The following is a 23645-nucleotide window of genomic DNA, read 5'->3' as shown; positions in this document are numbered from 1 at the left end:
CTACAGACTTTATTACAGACCGGACTGAATAATAACTCTATTATTATTTATCTTTTTATTTATTGCTAGTTATAACTTTTAGTTCATTTTAATTCTGTGTTGATATGATTTGTGTAAATCCTATTTATTTAAAGTATCCTCCAAGCTACCCAAGAAGGATGGGGGTTCCTGCTGAGTCTAGTTCCTCTCAAGGTTTCTTCCTGTAATTTTACGGTAGTTTTTCCTTGCCACTGTCGCCCTCGGCTTGCTCAACAGGGGTTTTTGTATCTGTTGGTCGTGGATTTTGACTTGACTTGATGTTTGGAAGTTTCTACTGAAAACTCACACACATCCTTACAGAGACCAGGTCCAAGGACCATCCCAAAATGCTTGGTCTAGTCTAAACCATTACTTCGATATTAGGATTTTTACAGTATTATCCAGCCTTACTAAGCATCACATTAGCTCTCCTTCTGAAATGCACAGCACTGTACTGTACAGTACACTGTATTAAGTGCCTGTATTCAGTTCCTAGAAGAAGTATTTGCCCCCGACCCCCTTTTAGATGTTAGTCAGCTTAGATTGCGGACAAAAAAAAAACACGTATATTTCATTTAGCCAGCTTAGGCAGCTATTACAGCCAGCAGTGTTGTAGTCATATATAGTAAATATAAAATCTCACCACAGATATTTAATTATCTTAAGATTTTTATTTAATATCTCTCTGAGGGTGGCACAGTGGCTCGGTGGGTAGCACTGTCACCACACAGCATGAAGGTCCTGGGTTCGATCCCTAGGTGGGGCGGTCAGGGTCCTTTCTGTGTTTGAATGTTCTCCCCGTGTCTTTGTGACTTCCTCCTGGAGCTCTGGTTTCCATCCACAGTCCAAAGACGTGCAAGTGAGGTGGAACTGGAGATACTAAATTGTCCATGACTGTGTTCGATATGACCTTGTGAACTGATGAATCTTGTGTAATGAGTAACTACCGTTCCTGTCATGAATGTAACCAAAGTGTAAAACATGACGTTAAAATCCTAATAAACAAACAAACAAACAAACAAACAAATTAAATTTTCCTGCTGGTAAAAAGCATCTTAATGAAATGATGCCAACACCACCGTATATGAAATCATTTTGTCCTAAACTTCTGTAGACTAGTTTACTCTATTGTCATGTAATATTTACATTGTCCAGATAATTAATGTAAATATTGTTCAGACCAGAACAATGGGTTTATTTTGAGTATTCATTCTATTAAGGTTTCTTTCTGTGTTATGATGGGATATTAAGGTTTTCTATCTGAATTTTTTTTTTCCCTTTCAAGGTGAAAAGCTTTAAAGGCTGACCTGACCTAGGTTTCGTGACTGCAATTTCACATTTACTTTAAATAATAATAATAATAATTATAATAACAAGACATGTTTTAGTGGTGGACTGTTTTAGTGGTGGACAGCTGGACCTGTAGGGTCAGCTGTAGCCTAGTGGTTAAGGTACCGGACCAGTGACCAGAGGGTCTATGGTTCAAGTCCCACCACTGACAGCTTGCTGCTGTTGGGCCCTTGAGCAAGGCCCTTAACCCTCAAATGCTCAGACTGTACACTGTAACTGTAATGCAAGTCGCTTTGGTTAAAGGCGTCTGCTAAATGCCAAAAATGTAAATGGTGGCTGGACAGCGCCCTCTGGTGGCTAAAAGTGCAAATTACGTAAAGATAAATACATTGTTCATACACTGCGGCATTTCGCAGACGCTTTTACTCAGATCGACTTAAAATTATGACTGAATACATTAAGAGCAATTGGGGATTAAGGGCCTTGATCAGGGACCCAACACTGGCAACGAGGCAACCTTCTGATTACCAGTTTATTACCTAAAACACCACCGCTGCCCTAAAAGTATTCAAACTGGGGATCTGGGAATTGCTGATGTGTTTCCCTGCTACCAGTCAGTGTATGTGAGGAGTTCATTCTCTAACTGTTCACATACAACGTGTGTAGAGGCACAAATTAAGGTGTAACAGCTGTAGTCAACATTATTGGCACCCTTGAGAAAGTTCACAGACTTTCGGCCATATAGTCTATTTTAACAGACTGTTTGTATATGTTTTGTTAAGAACCCAAACCTTGTATTACCCTCCTACCCAGAAATGATTGCTGATTATTTGTATAGCTAAGAAATAAAGAAAATTATGAGTTAAAGAGCAGCACACTTCCTGCTACAGCTTGGCCTGTGTAGACAGAGTGAAGTGTCCTGCCCCAAATCCCTCCCACAGTCTGGCATAAATACAGGATGGCAGTTTGACATCACAGTAGTTTGGGCGCAGGTAATGCCAGGTTTGGGACGTGCATTGTATGTACTCTACCCCCCAAAAAGCACCAATGTTGCCCCTGCAGATCAGATTTAGTCACATCTTTAAAGACCATTGTGCACAGGAGCACACAACACTCGGACCACAGCGTCTCAATCAGACGAGCTCTCAGGACTGCAGGGTGAGTTCTGTTTTTATTATTTTGGCAGGCAAATTAATTTAGGAGAGAGCACCTAAAGGGACAGAGACAAACTGCTGGAATGGGAGCAAACCGGAGCACCCGCAGGAAACACACACAGACAGAGGGAGAACATGCAGAAAAAAATAGAATCCAGGTCCTTCTTGCTATGAGGCGACAGGGGTGCCCACTGTGCCCCTGTGCTGCCTTATATTATTACTGTTGTTTATTTTTTATTGTTAAGAAGAGTATCAGACCTATAGGGTGCTTTTGTGTGGCTTTTTCTGGATAGTATGCATCATGTATCCCTCCTGTCATAGGTGTTGAAATGTGCTGAGGCCAAGTTTTACATTATTTATCTTGGCCGTACCTCTGGAAGGGTTCTCCACAAGATTTAGAAATTGTGTATCTACGTGTATGTAGGAATTTGTGCCCATTCAGTATACTGTAAAGAGCATCCGTGAGGTCAGGCACTGATGTTGGAGAGGTCAGGGCTCTGTCTAGGCAGCTGGAATTTCTCCACACTAGTTTTGTCAGACTGCGTCACTCGTACCTTTACAGTGCAGCCCTGATCATGAGCTGTATTAAACAGCCTGCATTCCTTACATCCCGTTAAAATCTCACGTTTGTTTTATTTGCATGACTACTACATACTTTTTGCTTTTCATTATTGGCAGTTGTTGTTTATAATGTATTTATAATATATTTTTTGAGGAAGTGTATTATTTAAACAGTATATTGACCAATCAAGGAAGTTCACGCTTAAAATGTCCAAAATTCTGCCACGTTTCTGATGGTGTTGCATCAACATGAAAAAATGATCTGAAAGATGTTATCACGTTTAAGTGTAATTTGAGTGTACTGTAAACGTTTAGGGGTGGCTCGGTGGGTAGCGCTGTCGCCTCACAGCAAAAAGGTCCTGGGTTAGATCCCCAGGTGGGGCGGTCTGGGTCCTTTCTGTGTGGAGTTTGCATGTGTGGACTGTGGAAGAAAACCGGAGGAGCTCCGGTTTTCTTCCACAGTCCAAAAGAATACAGTCAGGTTAATTGGAGACACTGAATTGCCCACTAGGTGAATGGGTGGGTGGGTGTATGTGTGTGTGTGTGCCTTGCTCCCATTGAAAAGCTGGGATAAGCTCCAGCTCCAAATTGGATTTAGAGACGGAAATGTGTGTGTGTGTGTGTGTGTGTGTGTGTGCAAATGAAACTGCAGTGCTGAAGTGTTCTCTGAAGTGTTGTCACCAGAGCGCTTAGAAATCCCAGTGGTGCCTGTGTGGTACTGGCATCAGTGCCATAGATACTGCCATGCTGTTATATAGAGGATAATCCACCACTACAATAGTATAGGGCTGGTACTATGATGGTTCTATGGATACAGCAGTGGCAAATGATGAATAGCAACAGATAGGCTACAGTCAGTAACAGTATATCTGACAGCTAATGAGTTGAAAACCTCACAACAAATCCATTTTCTGCCTCCGAAGGTCTTACAAACTTCACCCATGAATTCTGGTAGTGAGAGTGACTCCTTGTCAGACTGCAGTTCCAAGGCAGGTTCCTGCTCTAACTCTGACCACGGTGAGCAGATCCTGCAGTTCCTGAACATCCTCAGGAAGAACGCCGTCTTCACCGATGTTGTCCTGCAAATAGAAGGTCGTGAGTTTCCATGTCATCGTGCCATGCTTTGTGCCAACAGTCTCTACTTCCGGTCCATGTTTATGGGCCAGTTACGAGAGAGCGGTCAGTCCGTGGTACAGCTACATGATGTATCGTCTGCTGCCCTACAGCATCTGCTGGACTTTATTTACCAGGGTCATGTGGAACTCCAGGAGGACAGTGTGGAAATGGTTTTTCAGGCTGCTCACATGCTGGATGTGCCTCTGCTCACCCAAGCCTGTGTTGACTTTCTGAAGACGCGTGTGTGTCACCTGAACTGCCTGGGCCTGATATACTTCGCCAAGCACTACTCGCTCCAGCCGCTGATGGAGCAGTGCGAGAATTTGCTGTATCACGACTTTGACCTTGTAGCAAAGCAAGAAGAGTTCCTGGAGCTGCCACTGGAAAAGGTGATAGAGCTTCTGGACTCAGAAAAGCTAAAAATGAAGGAGGAGGTGCTGGTCGAGACCGCATTGCTGTGGGTTCATCACCAGCAAAAGGAGAGGAAACCAGATCTGGTGAAACTGCTGGAGAGGCTACGACTGCCTCTTCTGGACCCTGTGTTCTTCACCAACACACTGGAGGCCGACCAACTGGTCCAGGAATGCCAGGACTGCAGAAGCTTGCTGCAGGAGGCCAGGCTGTACCGCATGTATGGACGAGAGATCAGCTCCGAGCGAACTAAACCCAGAAGGTAAGTCGGTCCTAAAAGAATAGAACTTTATTGTCACTTGTAATTGCAACAGGTACAATTACAGTGAAAAAAAAGATGCATTTATGAGATGCTTTTATTCAAAGCAACTTAAATGTATTATTCACAGAGACACAGTTATTAAATGCAGATATTTAAATGTTCTTAACAACTGGTATTCATAAAATGTATTATGTTCTAATGTACAACCCCAAATCAGAAAAAAATTGGGACAGTATGGAAATGCAAATAAATAAAAACACAGTGTTCATTACATTTACTTTGACTTTTATTTGATGTCAGACAGGATGAACTTGAGATATTTCTGCTCAACTTCATTTCATTTATTAATAAACATCCATTCCTGCATTTTAGGCCTGCAACACATTCCAAAAAAAGTTGGGACGGGGGCAATTTAGGGTTAGTAATGATTAAACAGGTGATTCCAAACAGGTGACGTCAACAGGTGATTGTAATCATGGTTTGGTACAAAAGCATTACCCAGGAAAGGCTGAGACTTTGATGAGCAAAGGGGTACGGGTACTGGACTGGCCTGCCTGCAATCCTGACCTGTCCCCAATAGAGAATGTGTGGAGAATTTTGAAACAAAAAATGCGACAACAACGACCCTGTACTGTTGCACATCTTAAGACGTGTTTGCAGGAAGAATGGGACACAATAAAAGCTGAAACACTAAATCACTTGGTCTTCTTGGTGCCAAAACGTCTTTTAAGTGTGGTGAAAAGGAACAGCAACATTACAAAGTGGTAAATGCTTTACTGTCCCAACTTTTTTTGGAATGTGTGGAATGTGGCCTGAAATGCAGGAATAGATGTTTATTAATAAATGAAATGAAGTTGACATCAAATAAATGTAAGGAGGAACACTGTGTTATTTACATTTTCCATTCTGTCCTGAAATGGTTTACCAGTGGTTTACTTTTATTTTATATTAGTTTCAAATGTGAAGATAAATGAACCCCTCTCACATCCTATATGTGCAATCAGAGAAATTACATTACAAACCTGGTTTTTCAAATACCAACCATTTTTACACATTAATCTCTCTCTCTCTCTCTCTCTCTCTCTCTCTCTCTCTCTCTCTCTCTCTCTCTGTGTGTGTGTGTGTGTGTGTGTGTGTGTGTGTGTGTACAGGCAATCTGGCTGGGCTGAGGTGATCGTGGTTATCGGAGGTTGTGACAGAAGGATTTCTGGACTCTCCTTTGCTAAGAAATTGGATCCCACCACAGGGAAATGGTTTCCTTCTCCCAGTGTACCTGGCTACTCAAAATACGAGTTTGCTGCCTGTGAACTCCATAATGACATTTATTTATCAGGTAAATATGATTCAATTGATTATACATTGTCATGTTGACAGGTAGAATTAGGTAGTAGCATTAATCAGAATGAAAATAGTGACCCAGAGTAGTGACACAACCCCAAATCAGAAATGTTGGGACACACAGATACAAAACGCAGTGTTTCATACATTTATTTTTATATTTCGTTTTAATTTCACTGCAGACAGTATGAACCCCAAAGTATAATCCCTGATTCTGTAGCACTCTCACAAAGTCCAACTTCTTTATTCCAAATGATACAGTGGGTGACTGAATCAAAAAGTGGGGCCAACTTTTGCCTTTCCAAGCCTTAACCCTTGTGTTCTGTTGACATTGACTTTACTGCGTTGTTGTTAGGGGTATCAGACTCCCCAGGTAAGTAAATAAATAAATTACCACAAAGATTTATTATTTATGACGGCGTATTAGGGCCACTTTAAAGAAATTTTTTTTTTTAAGTTTTGATTTCGAGATTAAAGTCGAAATAATTATGAGATTAAAGTCAAAATGATTTCGAGAATAAAGTCCGTGTCGTCGCCAGCACTTCAACCGAGCAGTATGGACTCGTACAATAGACTAAAGCCGTACGGCATCGCTATAAACGGTTGCACTGACGGGTTTAGTCGTCATGTCATGTGGATGGAAGCATACAATACAAACAACCACCCAAAAATATCAAAAATCTGAAAATCCGTGTCTGTCAGGGGAAAATCTGTGGTTCCAAAGCATCGCACTTGCGGATCAAACCAATTGTACCGACAGGGATGTTTGAAGTGTTTGGCTTTGCTGTGGTGTTTGCAGCATTTTCCATTCAAGTGTAGCTTAAAAATTGTGTCCCTAAGAACCTTCACCACGATCACTACTGGTTGTGTGAAATCTTCAACCAATGGCAACGTCTTTTATAATGAAACCGAAGGCATTTATAACTTATTTAAATGCATATTTATATTAACAAAGCTGAAAGGCATCGTGTGTACATTTGAGATGAACTCAAACTGGGGCACACACAATACTGGGGCACTTGATGTTGTTTTTTTGTTACTGTATTGTGTAAGTTGTATTATTGAATAAAGAAGAAGTAACGTGAGCATATAAAACGCTGCATTGTAAGAGTAAGAGATGATTATCTTATTTCCTTGGTGTTTGTCTTTCCTCAAAACTTTATCTGTTGTGTGACCGAGTCATGATCTGTTATCTGCTTCCTCGCTATGCACCATTATGTCCTGAAATATTGAGTCACGTAGCTTTGTTGTTGTTGTTTTGTGTGTGCATGCAGGCGGGCAGCTGAACAGCTCTGATTTGTGGCGCTTCATGTCTCAGCTCGGTCAGTGGGTTCGTGTGGGCAGCCTGCTGAAGGGCAGGTGGCACCATAAGATGGTTTCTCTTTGTGGAAAGGTTAGATGCGTATCACGTACTCCCTCATCAGATTTACCCCCAGATTTGTTACTCATTGTGTTTTTTTAACTGTAGCTGTATGCTGTCGGAGGTTGTGATGGGTATCAGAGGCTGAGCAGCGTGGAGTGTTTCAGCGTGCATGAAAACGCATGGAAGGCCGTGGCACCCCTGTTGCTGCCCGTCAGTTCGGCGGCGGTGGCCAGCTGTTCTGGAAAGCTTTACGTGATCAGTGGCGCTGTGACTGACGAATGCAACAACAACAGGGTGAGACTTTCAGATCTGAATACACAAAATCCATTGTTTCCAAAAAGAATTTAAAGGCCGACCACCTTGCGTCAGTCTGTCTCAGACATTTTCTGAGGTATTCCACGAGCCCATGTGGTTGTACATTTATTCTAGAAGCATGTTGTTTTTTTAATGAAGTATAATATTGACAATCAATACTGATTTTCTCAAACAGAAACTCTTTACCCAGAGATTTTCTTTCCCCAGATTGTCTGAATCCTTTGATAATGTTATGAATTGTAGATGACAAAGTCCCTAATTTCTTTACAATCATTTACACCATCACAATTTGGCCCTCGTCAAACTCACTCAGATCCTCACGCTCGCCCATTTTTCCTGCTTCTAACATCAACTTTGAGGATAAAATGTTCACTTGCTGCCTAATATATCCCCCCCACTAACAGGAGCCGTGATGAGAGATAATCAGTGTTATTCACTTCACCTGTCAGTGGTCATAATGTTATGCCTGCTCTTTGTATTTAAAATCACTCTCAGTTTGTTATAAAGGGCTGATGCTCTTTATTTACCCATCTATTTCTTTGCATGGTCTTACTCTCTCAACTTTTAATTGGGTTTATAAATAAAATAAATATTAAAACCAGACTGCTTAAAACACCAGGTATTTACTTTAAGGTTCACCAGTTATCTACAAAACCAGTGTTTCCTTTCATCACCGTTTATAATCAAACACCTTTTTGTAATATAACAACCTTTTTGGAGCTGTTTTGGGGCCTGGTGGCTCAGTGAGTAACTCTGTCGCCACAGCAAGAAGGTCCTGGGTTCGATTACCAGGTGGAGCGGTCCTGGTTCTTATTGTGTGGAGTTTGCATGTTCTCATGGGGTTACCGGGAGCTCCGGTTTCCTCCCATGGTACAAAGACGTGCAAGTGAGGTGAACTGGAGATACACAATTGTCCACGACTGTGTTTGACATTAAAGACTTTTGCCGTGTGTTTCTGTGCTTCAGGTGCAGTGCTACGACCCTGTGAGTAATAAATGGACGTACATGTCGACGTGTCCATTCTCTCAGAGAAACATAAGCGCAGTATCACTGAACGGCTTCATTTATGTGGCTGGAGGTCTGCTGGACAGGCTGTTCTGCTACGAACCCAGAAATGACTCCTGGAGCAAACTGGTTGAGCTGCCAATGAAATTGGTACGTTTAAAAAGTCTTATACACATTCATGATTGATGACTGCTTGTATTATACTATAGTTGTGTCATAATAGCATAATAACATAAAATACTTAAGTAGAGATAGTCAACTGCAGAAAAATTAATCATCCTAAATATGTACATTCAATAAGTTCAAAAAAGGATGATAGAGGCTGGTAAAACTATTGGAACTACAATGTTATTGGACAGAATATGGGCATGAATTTGCATAAAATATGAGGGACCAAATTTGCATTATAGGTCCTCAGATGCCGTAGACCTACGAAGTGTGTTTGTGTGTGTTACAGGAAAGTTGTGGGCTGACAGTTTGTGATGGGAAGGTGTACATCATGGGCGGCGAGGACGAGCTGGCAGTTGTCACTGACCGTACGTGGGTATTTGACCCACAGAATGGCAGGCAGACTGAAGATACGCCACTCACATGCAGTCTGAGCAACCACTGCTGTGTTACCATCACACAACGACTACAGCAAGAGCCAAGCGTTCTGTCTGAGGGGAAATAAGTTCATCTGAATTACTTAGCTACTCGTCACATCAGTTAATTATGTTATTATGCTGTATCGGTTATTCACGCTCTCATGTTTAGTGCAAGTCTAGTGATGTGTGTTTTTATGTTCTCCAGGAAATCCCTAATACTAATATGAACAACTACTAACTGTGAAATGTAGATTTAGCTTTGTATATATGGACCTTTACACTGATTTTTGTTGTTCTAGTGAAGTTTAGTAACTATTCAGGGGCTATACATTAAATAATAATTTATCCCTAAATAAAAAGGCTACTATAAAATAACATTTGTTTTTCTTTCACACTAAACTCATGAAATCATTTGTTGTGCACAGGGATGCAGGCAGGCTGGAGCAGATAAGGGCCTTCCCCAAACTTGAACCTAAAACTTACACAAATTTGAGAACACGAACAATTGTTTTAATACACATCAGCAATACAACTTGACCATTAGTCCACAGCTAAGTAATGTCTTTCTGTTTTTTTTTTGCATCTTTACTTAGTCAAGTTTGTTTGTTTGTTTATTTATTAGGATTTTATCGTCATGTTGTACACTTTTTTCCCCATCTAGTAGGAGCAGCATTGCTGGCCCTGCAGTCTTGACTTGCAGTCGTTATGCTCAAGAGGGTGAACAGGTTTCCATCAGAACCACTTACAAACGTTTTTTCAACCATATTTCTCTAATGGAAATGACATAAATGTTCTTCCCAGCTAAAAAAACACAGCCTTATTAACTTATTTATACCACATCAACGTATTTCCATTGTCAGATGATTCTAGCCGACTCATAACTTACTTTTCTTTTAATTTTCTGTAGAAATTCCTGAGATTCAAAAAGCCTGAACATAATACAGCCTATTAAGTATACTTCTGTGATTTTTATCTTACTTAAGAAGTTCAGCAGGAAAAAAGCCTACAAATCCACCACCAGTTCAAAATATATTTCCTCTGAGATCGATCTCCAGACCTTACATTAGATAAATATATTCCCTCTGAGATCGATCCCCATACCTCACATTAGATAAATATATTTCCTCTGAGATCGATCCCCATACCTCACATTAGATAAATATATTTCCTGAGATCGATCCCCATACCTCACATTAGATAAATATATTTCCTCTGAGATCGATCCCCATACCTCACATTAGATAAATATATTTCCTCTGAGATCGATCCCCATACCTCACATTAGATAAATATATTTCCTGAGATCGATCCCCATACCTCACATTAGATAAATATATTTCCTCTGAGATCGATCCCCATACCTCAAACATTAGATAAATATATTTCCTCTGAGATCGATCCCCATACCTCAAACATTAGATAAATATATTTCCTCTGAGATCGATCCCCATACCTCAAACATTAGATAAATATATTTCCTCTGAGATCGATCCCCATACCTCAAACATTAGATAAATATATTTCCTCTGAGATCGATCCCCATACCTCACATTAGATAACTATATTTCCTCTGAGATCGATCCCCATACCTCACATTAGATAAATATATTTCCTCTGAGATCGATCCCCATACCTCACATTAGATAAATATATTTCCTCTGAGATCGATCCCCATACCTCACATTAGATAAATATATTTCCTCTGAGATCGATCCCCATACCTCACATTAGATAACTATATTTCCTCTGAGATCGATCCCCATACCTCACATTAGATAAATATATTTCCTCTGAGATCGATCCCCATACCTCACATTAGATAAATATATTTCCTCTGAGATCGATCCCCATACCTCACATTAGATAAATATATTTCCTCTGAGATCGATCCCCATACCTCACATTAGATAAATATATTTCCTCTGAGATCGATCCCCATACCTCACATTAGATAAATATATTTCCTCTGAGATCGATCCCCATACCTCAAACATTAGATCAAGGTCAAATTTAAAATTTAGAAATGTAGCTGACGATCTTATCTAGAGCGACTTCCTCAGAAGGGCTTCCTCAGTAAACGTTTCCTCGATTTAGTAACCAACATTTTACAAATACAAATCTGCTAAAACCCCATTAGAACAAAAGTATAGGGCAATTCAGTGTCTCCAGTTAACTTGACTGCATGTTTTTGGACAGTGGGAGGAAACTGGAGCTCCCGGAGGAAACCTACAGAAAGGACCCGGACCGCCCCGTCTGGGGATCAAACCCAGGAACCTTCTTGCTGTGAGGCGACAGTGCTACCCACCGTGCTGTACCTGTACCGAAGCTCCCAGAGGAAACCCACGCAGACACGGGGAGAACATGCAAACTCCACACAGTAAGGAACGCCCCACCTGGGGATCAAACCCAGGAACCTTCTTGCTGTGAGGCGACAGTGCTACCCTGGTTCTTTGCGAGATTACAGTTTCAAAAAGCGGCTGTTCGTGTTGTGTTCGTGCGAAAGTCTGTGACTTCTTAAAAAGGAATTATAATAAGGAATTTAAATGACAGAGCTGGAGAAGGAAATGAAATAAGAGAAAAAAGATAAATAGATAAAGAAACTGGCAGCTTGATGTGATAATACAAGACACGTCACTCACGAGAGTAAAAAGAGACAAATGTGAGTTCCTTTGATTTTTATATATATTTATACATATGTTAAAAAACAATCGAACAAACAAAAAAAGATACAGCGTTTTCATATATAAAATAAAAGTGGGCAAGACACACGCATGTGACCTGTGAAATTCATGAAATGTGAAAAAAGGCACTAATTTACACCATTCCAGTTCTCAAAACTAACGATTAACACAAATCATAACTATTAATCTGCATTAACACACTTCTTAAGGAAGAACAGAAGGACGGGAGTGCTTTCAGTTCAAGCATGCACTAAAACATAATGCGTATTTCTCAACACTTAGTATAAAATCACTCAGTCATGAGTGTTTCCTAATGAGGAGGCCGAGTCTTAAAAGGCGAAAAAATACAAATAAAAAAGCAAAACAAACCATACAAATGCAACGAAAGCATCATATCGACTGTGTGTGGAAGGTCCATGATTCTATTTCTCAGATGTTTTGGTCATGATTAGTGTTCATACTTAAAACATAAAATGTGCAAAACACGACTGATTAAGACTTAAAACCGGGGGAAACGTATCAAGGAATCGAGGAATGCTCAAAAGCAAATATTTTGGCATGTTCTGAGTAAACAAATATGCAATATGTGTACCAGAATACGACAGTAACGCCATATTTACAGTGATGGAGCTTAAAAAAATATACTGTAACAGCTAACCAGATATACACATGCTAATTATTGCAACATTGCCACACAGCTAGAAATCAATCAAACATTATTTTCACGCAAATATGTACTGAAATAACTTTGGAACCAGTATTAGCAAAATTAAAACAATAATAAGAAAAAAAACAATGTAATGGTAAAAAAGGTTAACATTTCCAGGTAAATTTGACCATTTACATGATTTTTTAACCGCTTAAGCTTGTTTACAGGCGTTAACACGTTAATAATAATACTAATCTGTTATAAAGTACTGATGTGGTTAGGGTTTAAGACTAAACACAGTAATTCAGAATGTCATGTGAAGATTTGGTCGTGATTTTTTTGCTGTGGTTAGTGTTACACATAAAAATCCGTCAAACAAACTAGTCTAACTAGTCTAACAATCAGGTTATTAAGCTACTGAATCAGATAGAACATACATCACAACGTGTACATTTAGGAATGAAGTGTTAAGTGTTTTAGTGGCTGGAACAGAACCTAAACTGATTATCCGGAACCTTGTTTTAAGGATCTAATAACAGTAGCAGGTAAAAAAGTGAACTAAAGAAGCAGATCAACTACAGGCCGGTTGATCGACAGCATGCAGGAATGCCACCCTCAGTCATTTAAAACATCTGCATATATGAGATGTGTTGCATTTAATGCTTCACTGTGGTTAGTTTAAAAGGAAAGAAATTAAACTGGAGTGTTGTTAGAGGTCCTCTGTCTTTTTTGTTTCTACTTCTTACGAATGTCAGCGTACACCACAGGCTCCAGCTTATGGACGGAGTTGATATTTTTGTTGCCGGAGTGATCGAGCTGGGCGTATATCACCGGGCCCTGAGGAAAGAAGACAAAAAAGGAGGAAAAATCAGTTCATATATAAAGAAGATTTAATGTAAAAATAATGATAATAAAAGAAGATGCTGTGGAAGGACCTTAAACGGTCACTTTAGGTCTCTAATGTGGCTCAAAAATCCTCCACAGTGGTACAACTAACTATTATATTTAGGGGGCAATTACTTTATCCCTATGGGTAATATCAGTAATGCAACCTTTTCCCATTAATAAATCAAATACTAATTTACAAACAGTTTGTGTGTTTTGTCCATGCCATCCCAGGCTTATATTACAGTCTGTGTACACAGATCAGGCATAACATTATGACCACCTTCCTTATATTGTCTTGGGTCCCCTTTTTGCTGCACAACAAACTGTGCTGCTCTGTGTATTCTGACCCCTTTCTATCAGAACCAGCACAAACTTCTTCAGCAGTTTGTTGGATCGGACCACACGGGCCAGCCTTCGCTCCTCACGTGCGTCAGTGACCCTGCCCCCGGTTTACCACTGTTCCTTCCTTGGACCACGTTTGATAGATACTGACCACTGCAGACCGGGAACACCCCACAAGAGCTCCAGTTTTGGAGATGATCTGACCCAGTCGTCTAGCCGTCACAATTTGGTCCTCGTCAATCTTTGAGGATAAAATGTTCATTGCTGCGTAACATATCCCCCCCACTAACAGGTGCCGTGATGAAGAGATAATCAGTGTTATTCACTTCACCTGTCAGTGCTCATAATGTTATGCCTCATCGGTGTATATAAAACACTGGCTAATCTGTCATTTGTATTAAAACATGTTCTTCTGTAAGTAGTTGACAGAAAACAAAAAGGGGAAGTGGGGAACTGTAAATGTCAAGACGAGAGTCGGAGATCAAAATAAGGAAATAAGTAAACCTATATAAGACAGCAAAGTTTAGCTGACACAAAAGTGGTAGTGAACCACGTTACATCACCTTTTTACTGGGTTTACTCACTATTAATAATGAATTTAATCTTAGTATAGGTGCGGTTTCAGTGCAAAGTGGTTGAAAACACTGCAGAAAACGTTGCGCTTGGTATTTTCTGTGCTAGATTTTAAAGCCATGTATATTTACTTGACAGAAATGTGCACCTTTTAGGACAAGCTGTGAAGTTTACAGTCATCTCCAGTCTGTTTTCCATATACAGCGCTGTTAAGTGATTTTTTTTAAAGGAAGTATAAGGACGGCTCAGGTGGCGCAGCAGTAAAACACGCTGGCACACCAGAGCTGGGATTTCGAATACATCATATCGAATCTCAGCTCTGCCATCCGGCTGGGCGGCCACATGAACAATGATTGGCTGTTGTTTAGGGATAGTACGAGCCAGACCAGGGTCCCTCATAACTGGTGCAATTACGACCTCTGCTGGCTGATTGATGGCGCCTGCGCAGTTGGGGAATAATGCTGATCAGCATATGAACTCGCCTCATGCAGGTGAAAAGAGGTCCTTAATTTTGTTCGGGATTAATAAAGTATCTATCTATCTATCTATCTATCTATCTATCTATCTATCTATCTATCTATCTATCTATCTATCTATCTATCTATCTAAAGAGGCAGTCGGTACTGCACACGTGTCGGAGGGGGCGTGTGTCAGTTGCGAAGCTCCTCAGTCAGCAGTGGAGGGTTGCATCGGTAGAAAGGAAGCGTAACGCAATCAGGGTACATGGATACGACTACATCAGTGGAGAAAATTGGGGGGACAAAAAAAGTATACGATTTTTATAATGCATCTGGGGGGAAATCATGAATTAGTTTGGTACAAATGGCAAACATCTAAGCTTTAATTCCAGTATTAGAGGTGCAGAGGGTGAAATTTAGTCTAGACTTTAAAGCTGCGGGTATAGAGTGATCCGCTCTTGGTGACAATGCTTTAACAAATGGATTAAAAGAATTCACCATGTTCTTCAGGAACGTCTCTATTATTTGCACCAATTAAACGTTAACCTTTACCATTTAAAATACAGTAACAGTAGGCTAGCTGTCTGCTCTTAGTCCAGGCCACTGACATGACGCGACTCGCCTCTGCGTGGAACAATTGGTCAACAAATAACGTTGTATGTGAATGCATACAATGAAGGGAAACCATTCTGTAGTAAGTGCACAGGCGCACACAGCACAAAAAGCCATGTAAGGACCTTTTAAATGCTCTCAAACACACACACAAAGGCTAAACAAAGGACTAAATGTAGTTACATTGTGCAAAGACAAAACACAGTAAATACACCGACTTGAACTCTGTTCTGAGTGACGGATACTCTTGTCCCTTTGTGTTAATCCTGACAGGGTGTATTGTTGGTCAGGGTGGCACGGTGGGTAGCTGTCAGAGCAAAAAGAGCCCGAGTTTTATTCCCTGGCCAGGCAGCCAGGTTCTGTCTGTGTAGAGTTTGCATGTTCTCCCTTAGTCTGCATGGGTTTCCTCCCACAAGTCCAAAAACATGCAGTCAGGCTAAATGAGGCGACTGAAAATTGCCCTAAGTGTGTGTGTGTGTGCTTCGTGATGATCTGGCAACCTGGGGTGTTCCCTGTCTTTCGCCCAATGAATCAGACCCACCGCAACCCTGACCAGGATAAAGCGAAGGTAAAACAAACAATGAATAAATGAATGAATGAATGAAGGTATCACATTTCAAAAGCTTGCCGTAACTAAGAGCAAATATCACTCTGCACGGCCTTTATATTCCAACCCAGCGGTTCAGTTAGTCACTCACACACTTTACTCGTACCTGTACAGGAGCCGAGGGGCTGCTACAGCGCGAGCCCTCCGTGCTGGACTCGGCCTTCTTTCCTGGCCGGGTCACCCGCGCGCTCGCACTCTCTACAGAGGTGCAGCTGGGGCAGCCGGAGCAATTTTCATTTAGATGAAGGCAGCGATGATGATGATGATGTGCAAAGACGATGCACAGACACACACGCACACAACATCGGAGAAAGATGAAGACAAACAGAAATGTGGAAAGAAAATAAAATAAATGATAAAGCAGCATGAAATATGGCAATAAATCAAATTAAATAATATATAACAAATTAAAAGCAAATAAACACTGAAACAGTAAGAAGGTGGAGCGATCTGGGCCCTTTCGGTGTAGAGTTTGTATGTTCTCCCCATGTCCACGTGGGTTTCCTCCGGGTAATCCGGTTTCCTCCCACAGTCCACTCGCAAGACAAGCAGTCAGGTTAACTGGTGATTAGGGATGTAACGATACACTCTACCCACGATGCGATACGATTCACAACACTGGGTTCACGATACGATTTTATATCCCGATTTGTTTAAACAAAATGAAATTGAAGACAAATGATGACAAAGTTTTCTTTTATTATTTCTCTTTAAATAAAATAAAATACTGTATTTGTGCTTATCTTTTATTTATCTAAATAATGAATGCCCTTTTATTTCTGAGGTAGGTACAAACTATGCAAAATAATGCTTATTGTGTAAAAAAAAAAAAATCTGGCTGGAAAATCCCCTACCTGGCAACTTTGTGAAGTGCCGTCAACCAGGCGTGGTGAATAGCGCCAGTTTAAAGTGAATATCGATTCACCTTAAATGAATGACCGATTTGAATCGAGGCACGTGTGCACCGATTTTTAACTGTCTTGTGGTGCATCATTACATCCCTACTGGTGATACTGATAATTGCCCTAGGTGTGTGTGTGTGTGTGTGGTTGCTGTCCTGTTCCCTATGTTTCGCTCAGTAAATTACACCCACCACGGCCCTGATCAGGATAAAGCGGTGGTAAAACAGACGATGAATGAATGAATATTTGTTGTCTAAATTAATTTGCTAGCAGTGAGGTGAGCCTATATTTAAAAGTAATGCAATTTAATCAATAATAAAGGCCAATAAAATGCACCGATATAGACTGGCATTTATAGGAAATGTAAGATGGTAGAATTCTAATTAACATTTTTCTTAAATAATAACTAGTGGAAGCAAATACAGTCAAATTAAAAGCCTTTATAGTGCAAGACAATAGAAAAAAATACAAATAGTAGCCCAGACTCAAAATCCTGAGCAGCTGGAGTACTGATATGGTTAGTGCAGATGTTGGAAAGTAAGAACAGGAAACCAGAGCGATTAAAATGCAGCAAAGCAGGACACACACAAAAACAAAACACTGAGCACACACACAGATACGATTAAAATACCGCCCTTCTGAGTGTTATGTTATGTTCGGTAATATAACGGCAGACAGTGAGGTCGAAAATGTGTTACAGGTAAAAACGTGTTAAGAGATTAAAAAATAGGAAAGACCCACAACCAGTACCAGTGAATCAGAACCAGCTATGCATCATGCTAATCGAGTAGGTCCTTTGAGTAAGTAAGTCAGTAGGTTAGATTCACCCTGGGTTAATTAATAAGCCATGCTCGATTCCCACTGTGCTAGTAATAGCACTATTTAGTCGTATGGGTGGACATTACGACTTACCCTTCGTAGTCCCGAGTGGACCGCATAACTCTTACTAAAAGGTATGCCACTACAGCGATGATGATGACTCCTATGACTGCACCGATGCAAGCGCCCACGATCACTGCCGGGCTCGTCTGTGGCAGCGATTCTGTCAAGAGCAACAGAGATAAATCTTTTCAAAATGGGTAAAAAAGGCTTTTTATTTAAGTCATTTATTTCGATGTTTTACGCTGTGTTTACACAATGGTTATATTGTGTTGTTTTTATATGCGTTCCAAGACCATTTTTATGAAACTGATGATTGTTTCTATTTTGGCCTGGTTAAAAATGTTTGCCATGGTTTTTGGTATTGCTATACATGGGCGTTCTTGTAAGTATTCAGGGCGAAAAAGGCTTTTTCAAACTGCACAGGTTACCACCCATCCACCCACCCATCACAATAAATGAATTTATAAATATTAAAGCTCCATTTAGCGACAGTAGTTAGTCTGAAATGATCAGCATAATCAGAAAAATAACCTTACAGTCACATCCACATGTGCAAAATAATATACATTAGCTGCACCAGTCTTTTAATAACAGGTTTCAGATTTAAATACAATTATTTATATTTGTTTTGGTGCTTAACAAATACAGTTACTGGTTCTAGCCCCACCACTGTTAATTTCCTACTGTGAGCCCTTGAGCAAGAAATGCACAACTTGCATTTGACGACAACTGTAAGTCAGTTGGACGTGTTTGAGGAGGGTCGGGTGGGCAGCCACCTTCCTGACTCTACAACAGTGACTCCTACAGTCTGTTTGAGACGCGGAGACAGTACGATCCTCTATAGAAGGATGAAGAACGCCTTTATTCGTCATTTATACATATACAGACGTCCAGTATAACGACATTCATTCTTCGCATTTCCCGGCTTGTTTGGAAGTTGGGGTCAGAGTGCAGGGTCAGCTATCGTACGGCGCCCCCGGATGTAACTGTGTTACATTTTCAGAATTAGGTGGACACTTTTATCCAAAGCGACTTACAGTTGTGACGGTACACAATCTGAGCAATTGAGGGTTAAGGGTCTTCCTCAAGGACCCAACAGTGGCAACCTGGTGATGGTGGGGCTTGAACCGGCAACCTTCTGATTACTAGTCCAGTACCTTAAGCACTAAGCTACAACTGTGTTAAGGTTGCATTTTGAGACTGCATAAGGCAGGGATCACTAGAGCAAATGATAATGGTGTAAATGTGGGTAAAATGTCACTCACACATCAGCACTTGGGCTGCTCTAACCATTTCTTTATGGACTTTGCTTTGTGCACAGTAGGTCAGGCATGCTGGAAGGCTGACAAGGCTTTTACCCAAACTGTGGGCATATAAATTCTACCATTGTTTTTGTACCTAGTAGCAATTGATAGGGCCAAAATTCATAAACTCAACAATTAGAAGCGGTGTCCATATACTTTTAGCCATTAAGTGTACAGAACTGAACAGCATCACATCCCCAAATGTCCCCGAGAACAACAAACAACTTGCTTACCTTTCATCACAACCCTGACTTTAATTTGTGAGGATTTGCCTCTGATATCGGGCGGGTTCATCACATCACACGCGTAAGTACCGTTGTCCGTAAACTGCATCTCCGTGACGCGGATGGAGGCGTCCTTTTTATTCAGGTCTCCCGCCCACTGCATTCGGTCCTTAAACTGAGGGCTGTCCAGGATGGCTTTCCCAGCGGAGTAGTAGAAGATCTGTGGGATAAAATGTGTGGCCACATGTAAAATATTCTATGATCAGGTGCTTTGGCATTGCTAAGATTACTGTGTTTGTTCCCTAAGAAATAAATATGAATTATAATGTAAATGTGCAGTATATTATTACTCGCTAAACCTAAAAATAAAACAGCAACTGTGTACAAATGTTCAGTAGCAAAGTCTCAGAATGTAATTAACGTGTTTGGTCTTATTTGACTCATAACGCAAGTTGAGAAATGTCATTAGTAGTTATTAAATGATGACAATTTCAGAGCATGATAAATACTTTGCACTCTTTGCGGCTTTAATTTACACGCTATAACAATATGCTACCCTAGTAGGAAGCTACGTAAAGTTCTAAAAATAATGGTTATCTAATGCCTGATGAGAAGAGGAAGCTCTATTTTAAACAAACATCAATGCTCACGATTACCACAGTCCACGGCCACAAGGCGAAATCTCATATAGATTGTCTTGTATTTTGGCCATGAAGGCGACGCAAAACCCCTGTATGAGAGCAAGGGACACGGGAACGGTGGTGTAACGGTAAACTGTGCAGGGTTGCTTGTACAAATAAAATCTGCAAGTAAGACGCTTAGTGTTTTCTTCAACACAAGGCCGGGCGCAAGTTGCCGCCAGTCAGCAGTGCCAACAGTGACTGACCACATTGGCTGTTTATTCACATGCAGTTTTGAACAAGAAAGCTCGTCATCAAGGTTTAATAATGCCCTTATAACTAAACTCTGCTGCAGAGCTTATTTTACTTAAAAATTAAACCATATATGTAATTTGATCAGAAGTATCCAAACCTTTTCATACAGTAGAATTATAATAGGAGAATAAATAAAATATCATATGATTAATTATATGAGATTATATGAGAAAAAACTGTATTCTTACAGACTCCCCCACTGTAGAGCCCTCTGGGGTGAAGGCCCAGGTCACTAATGCTTGACTGCTGACCACTTGTGTGGATTTAAAAGTACATTTGAGTAAAACGTTGGTTCCATTTTCTACCACCATATCGCTGGGAGTGTACACTTCTATAGCTGCAGCTAGATGCATACCTGTGGCAAAAAAAAACAAAAAAAACAATTTAAATTAACATATAACCATAGTATACTTAAACATATACATAAAATAAAATGCCTTCTTAAATGCAGTGCTCACATATCCCAGCTTATTAAGAAGCTATAAAAGAAAGTCATTCCCTTAGAGGTCAAAAAGCTTTTCTCATTCTGATAAAGCACTTCCCAGATTCACTGTCGTCCCATCCTGTTAGGTACAACGTTTTACAGCAGACTGTGCTTATCTCGCCTTCACTGTTTAGCACAGCAACACACCTTGTTTGCATTTTGCGCAGTATAAACAAGAGTAGCATTTACGGCCTTAGGGAAGTTGCAGGCATAAGGAATAACCAATCCAGCACAGTCCTTTGGGTTGAGACACTTGCATTAATGAAATTTAACAATGATATTTCACTGTGTGCTAGAGTCCTTTAACTATAGTATAATAGTAAGAATACTGACATTGACCAGCGCACCTTTAAATAAATAATTTGTAGTCTAATTCAGTGATCCCCAACCACCGGGCCAAGATTACCAGGCCGCACAGAAAGAATTTCTGTTTTATTGACAATCACACTCTGAAAGATGTTTTATCATTTAATAAAATCTGTCTCTTCCTGTTGACACGTACCTATTTCAGTCAGGTCTTATAATTTTACTTTAAAGCCTGGGTGGCACGGTGGCTAAGTGGGTAGCACTGTCGCCTCAAAGCAAGAAGGTCCTGGGTTCGATCCCCAGGTGGGGTGGTCCGGGTCCTTTCCATCCTGTATACGTGTGGGTTTCCTCCGGGAGCTCCGGTTTCCTCCCACAGTCCAAAAACATGCAGTCATGTTAATTGGAGACACTGATTTGCCCTATAGGTGAATGGGTGTGTGTGTGGGTGTTCGTGTGTCTGCCCTGCGATGGACTGGCGTCCCGTCCAGGGTGTTACTCTGTGCCTTGTGCCCATTGAAAAGCTGGGATAGGCTCCAGCACCCCGTCGTGACCCTGATTGGATAAGCGGTTAAGAAAGTGAGTGAGTGAAACCGGTTCGTGGTGCAAACAAATTTGGGGAGCGCTGGTCTAATTTGTTAACAAACTAAAATAATGTTAAATATCGTCCCAACTTCTGATCCTAATTCTGAAGTACTGTGGCCTGCAGATGTTATTGTGTTTTCCTGTTTGAAGACAATTATATGTATGTATGTGTGTTTAGGTTAAGTTAAAGAATAGAGTGAACTGTAACTTATTCTATAATTACTGGAGAACATTATAAAGTGATGGACAGTTTTTGCCTATTTAGATCAGTTATCAACAACAAAGGATCCGGCAGTCAGGAAATATGACGCAGACCGGCACTTGGCAGAACAAGAACGAAGGAACTGGAAAAGATCTTTCCAGACAAATATTGGAACTGTCCTGACTATGACCTATGCTGTTTTTCTTAAAATAAAGAAGCAAAATACAAAGAATATCAATCCATGAAAACGGTGGTGCTGGAAAAGACTTTTAAAAGTACTTTGAATGGCAAAGAGGACAAATAGATCCTGGACCAAATCAAATCTCTCACTCAAACTGAAGCTCTGTTATTTTGGACATATTTTGAGATGAACTACTTCAAAGGAAAACAACACAATAAGGCTCAGAATAGAGGAACAGATACAATAGAGGAAAAATAAACATGTCATTCAGAAGCCTGAGGACTATCCCAATGCTGTGGCTAAAGTGGGAAAATTTTAATTTTAAAATTTAATTTTATACAATTTTAATACATTTATACCAGTGAAACCAGTATTGAAATGTCAGTTGAAATGCTGCTTCCATCATTAGAACAGGATCACCAAACACACCCAAATAATATCAGTCAGTGGTGGTCTTATCATTCTATTCTATTCTAAAGATGGAAGCAGATGACTGGACAAAAAGACACATTAGTATTAGGATTAGTAACTGAATGAAAGCTGCTGGTTCAAGGCCCACCACTGCCAGGTTGCTGCTGTTGGGCCCTTGAGCAAGGCCCTTAACCCTCAATTGGTCAGACTGTGTACTGTAACTGTAATGTAAGTAACGTTGGATAAAGGCGTCTGCTAAATGGCTATAATAGTGTTAGAGTGCTATAATGTAAGTGGTTTATCTATTAAACTGGAAACTGAGCGATGTTTTAATGCACATTCAAATCTGTGCTCGTGTTTCCTCAGATTCCGATCCAACACTGACACGGAAGCTCACACTTATGTGCATGAACTACATTTACATTATCAGCATTTAGCAGACGCTTTGATCCAAAGCGACTTACAGTAATGTGACAGTATACTGTCTAAGCAATTAAGGGTAAAGGACAGTGCGTAGAGCTTTGGGCTATCAACCGGAAGATTGGCGGTTCAATTCCAGGCTCTGCTATGCAGCCACTGTTGGGTCCTTGAGCAAGGCCCTTAACCCTGTCTGCCCCAGGAGCGTTGTACGATGGCTGACCCTGCGCTCTGACCCCAGCTTCCAAACAAGCTGGGATATGCGAAGAAAGAATTTCATTGTACTGTACAACTGTATATGTATATGTGACAAATAAAGTATATCTTCTTCTTCTTCTAAAGGGCCTTGCTCAAGGGCCCAACAGTGGCAACCTGGCAGTGGTGGGGCTTTAATCAGCGACCTTTCGATTACTAGTCCAGCACCTTAACCGCTAGGCTACAACTGCCCTAGTATAGCAAGATGTTAGCAAGTTATATGATTACGGTAAATAGAGTACACAGATGTTTAACGGTTATCAATATTTCGCAGTCGGGGCGGCACGGTGGTTCGATCCCCGGGTGGGGCGGTCCGGGTCCTTTCTGTGT

The 23645-nt window shown here is 40.7% G+C and overlaps 2 protein-coding genes across 2 annotated transcripts in view; one reads left to right on the top strand and one right to left on the bottom strand.

The window, feature by feature from the left end:
* The first annotated feature begins 3964 nt into the window (after positions 1-3964).
* On the top strand, positions 3965-9506 carry klhl35 (kelch-like family member 35). The gene is made up of 6 exons (XM_063013796.1): positions 3965-4812; positions 5964-6145; positions 7425-7543; positions 7619-7807; positions 8795-8983; positions 9291-9506. Exons 1-6 carry the CDS (start codon positions 3965-3967, stop codon positions 9504-9506), a joined length of 1743 nt encoding a protein of 580 aa, XP_062869866.1.
* Positions 9507-12088: 2582 nt separating this feature from the next.
* The window catches only part of mpzl1l (myelin protein zero-like 1 like), a 12401-nt gene continuing 844 nt past the window's right edge, over positions 12089-23645 (bottom strand). The window contains exons 2-6 of the mRNA XM_063014044.1: positions 20666-20832; positions 19552-19762; positions 18045-18174; positions 16337-16442; positions 12089-13587 (exon numbers count right to left, since the gene is read on the bottom strand). Coding sequence (XP_062870114.1) covers positions 13486-13587; positions 16337-16442; positions 18045-18174; positions 19552-19762; positions 20666-20832 — 716 coding nt within the window. The 3' untranslated portion in view covers positions 12089-13485. The remainder of the gene's footprint in view (positions 13588-16336; positions 16443-18044; positions 18175-19551; positions 19763-20665; positions 20833-23645) is intronic.

This window comes from Trichomycterus rosablanca, chromosome 18, assembly GCF_030014385.1.
Source record: "Trichomycterus rosablanca isolate fTriRos1 chromosome 18, fTriRos1.hap1, whole genome shotgun sequence".
In the NCBI taxonomy this organism is placed as follows: Eukaryota; Metazoa; Chordata; class Actinopteri; order Siluriformes; family Trichomycteridae; genus Trichomycterus; species Trichomycterus rosablanca.
Note: the sequence above shows the minus strand (reverse complement) of the source record. Positions and strands in the feature narration are given on the sequence as shown.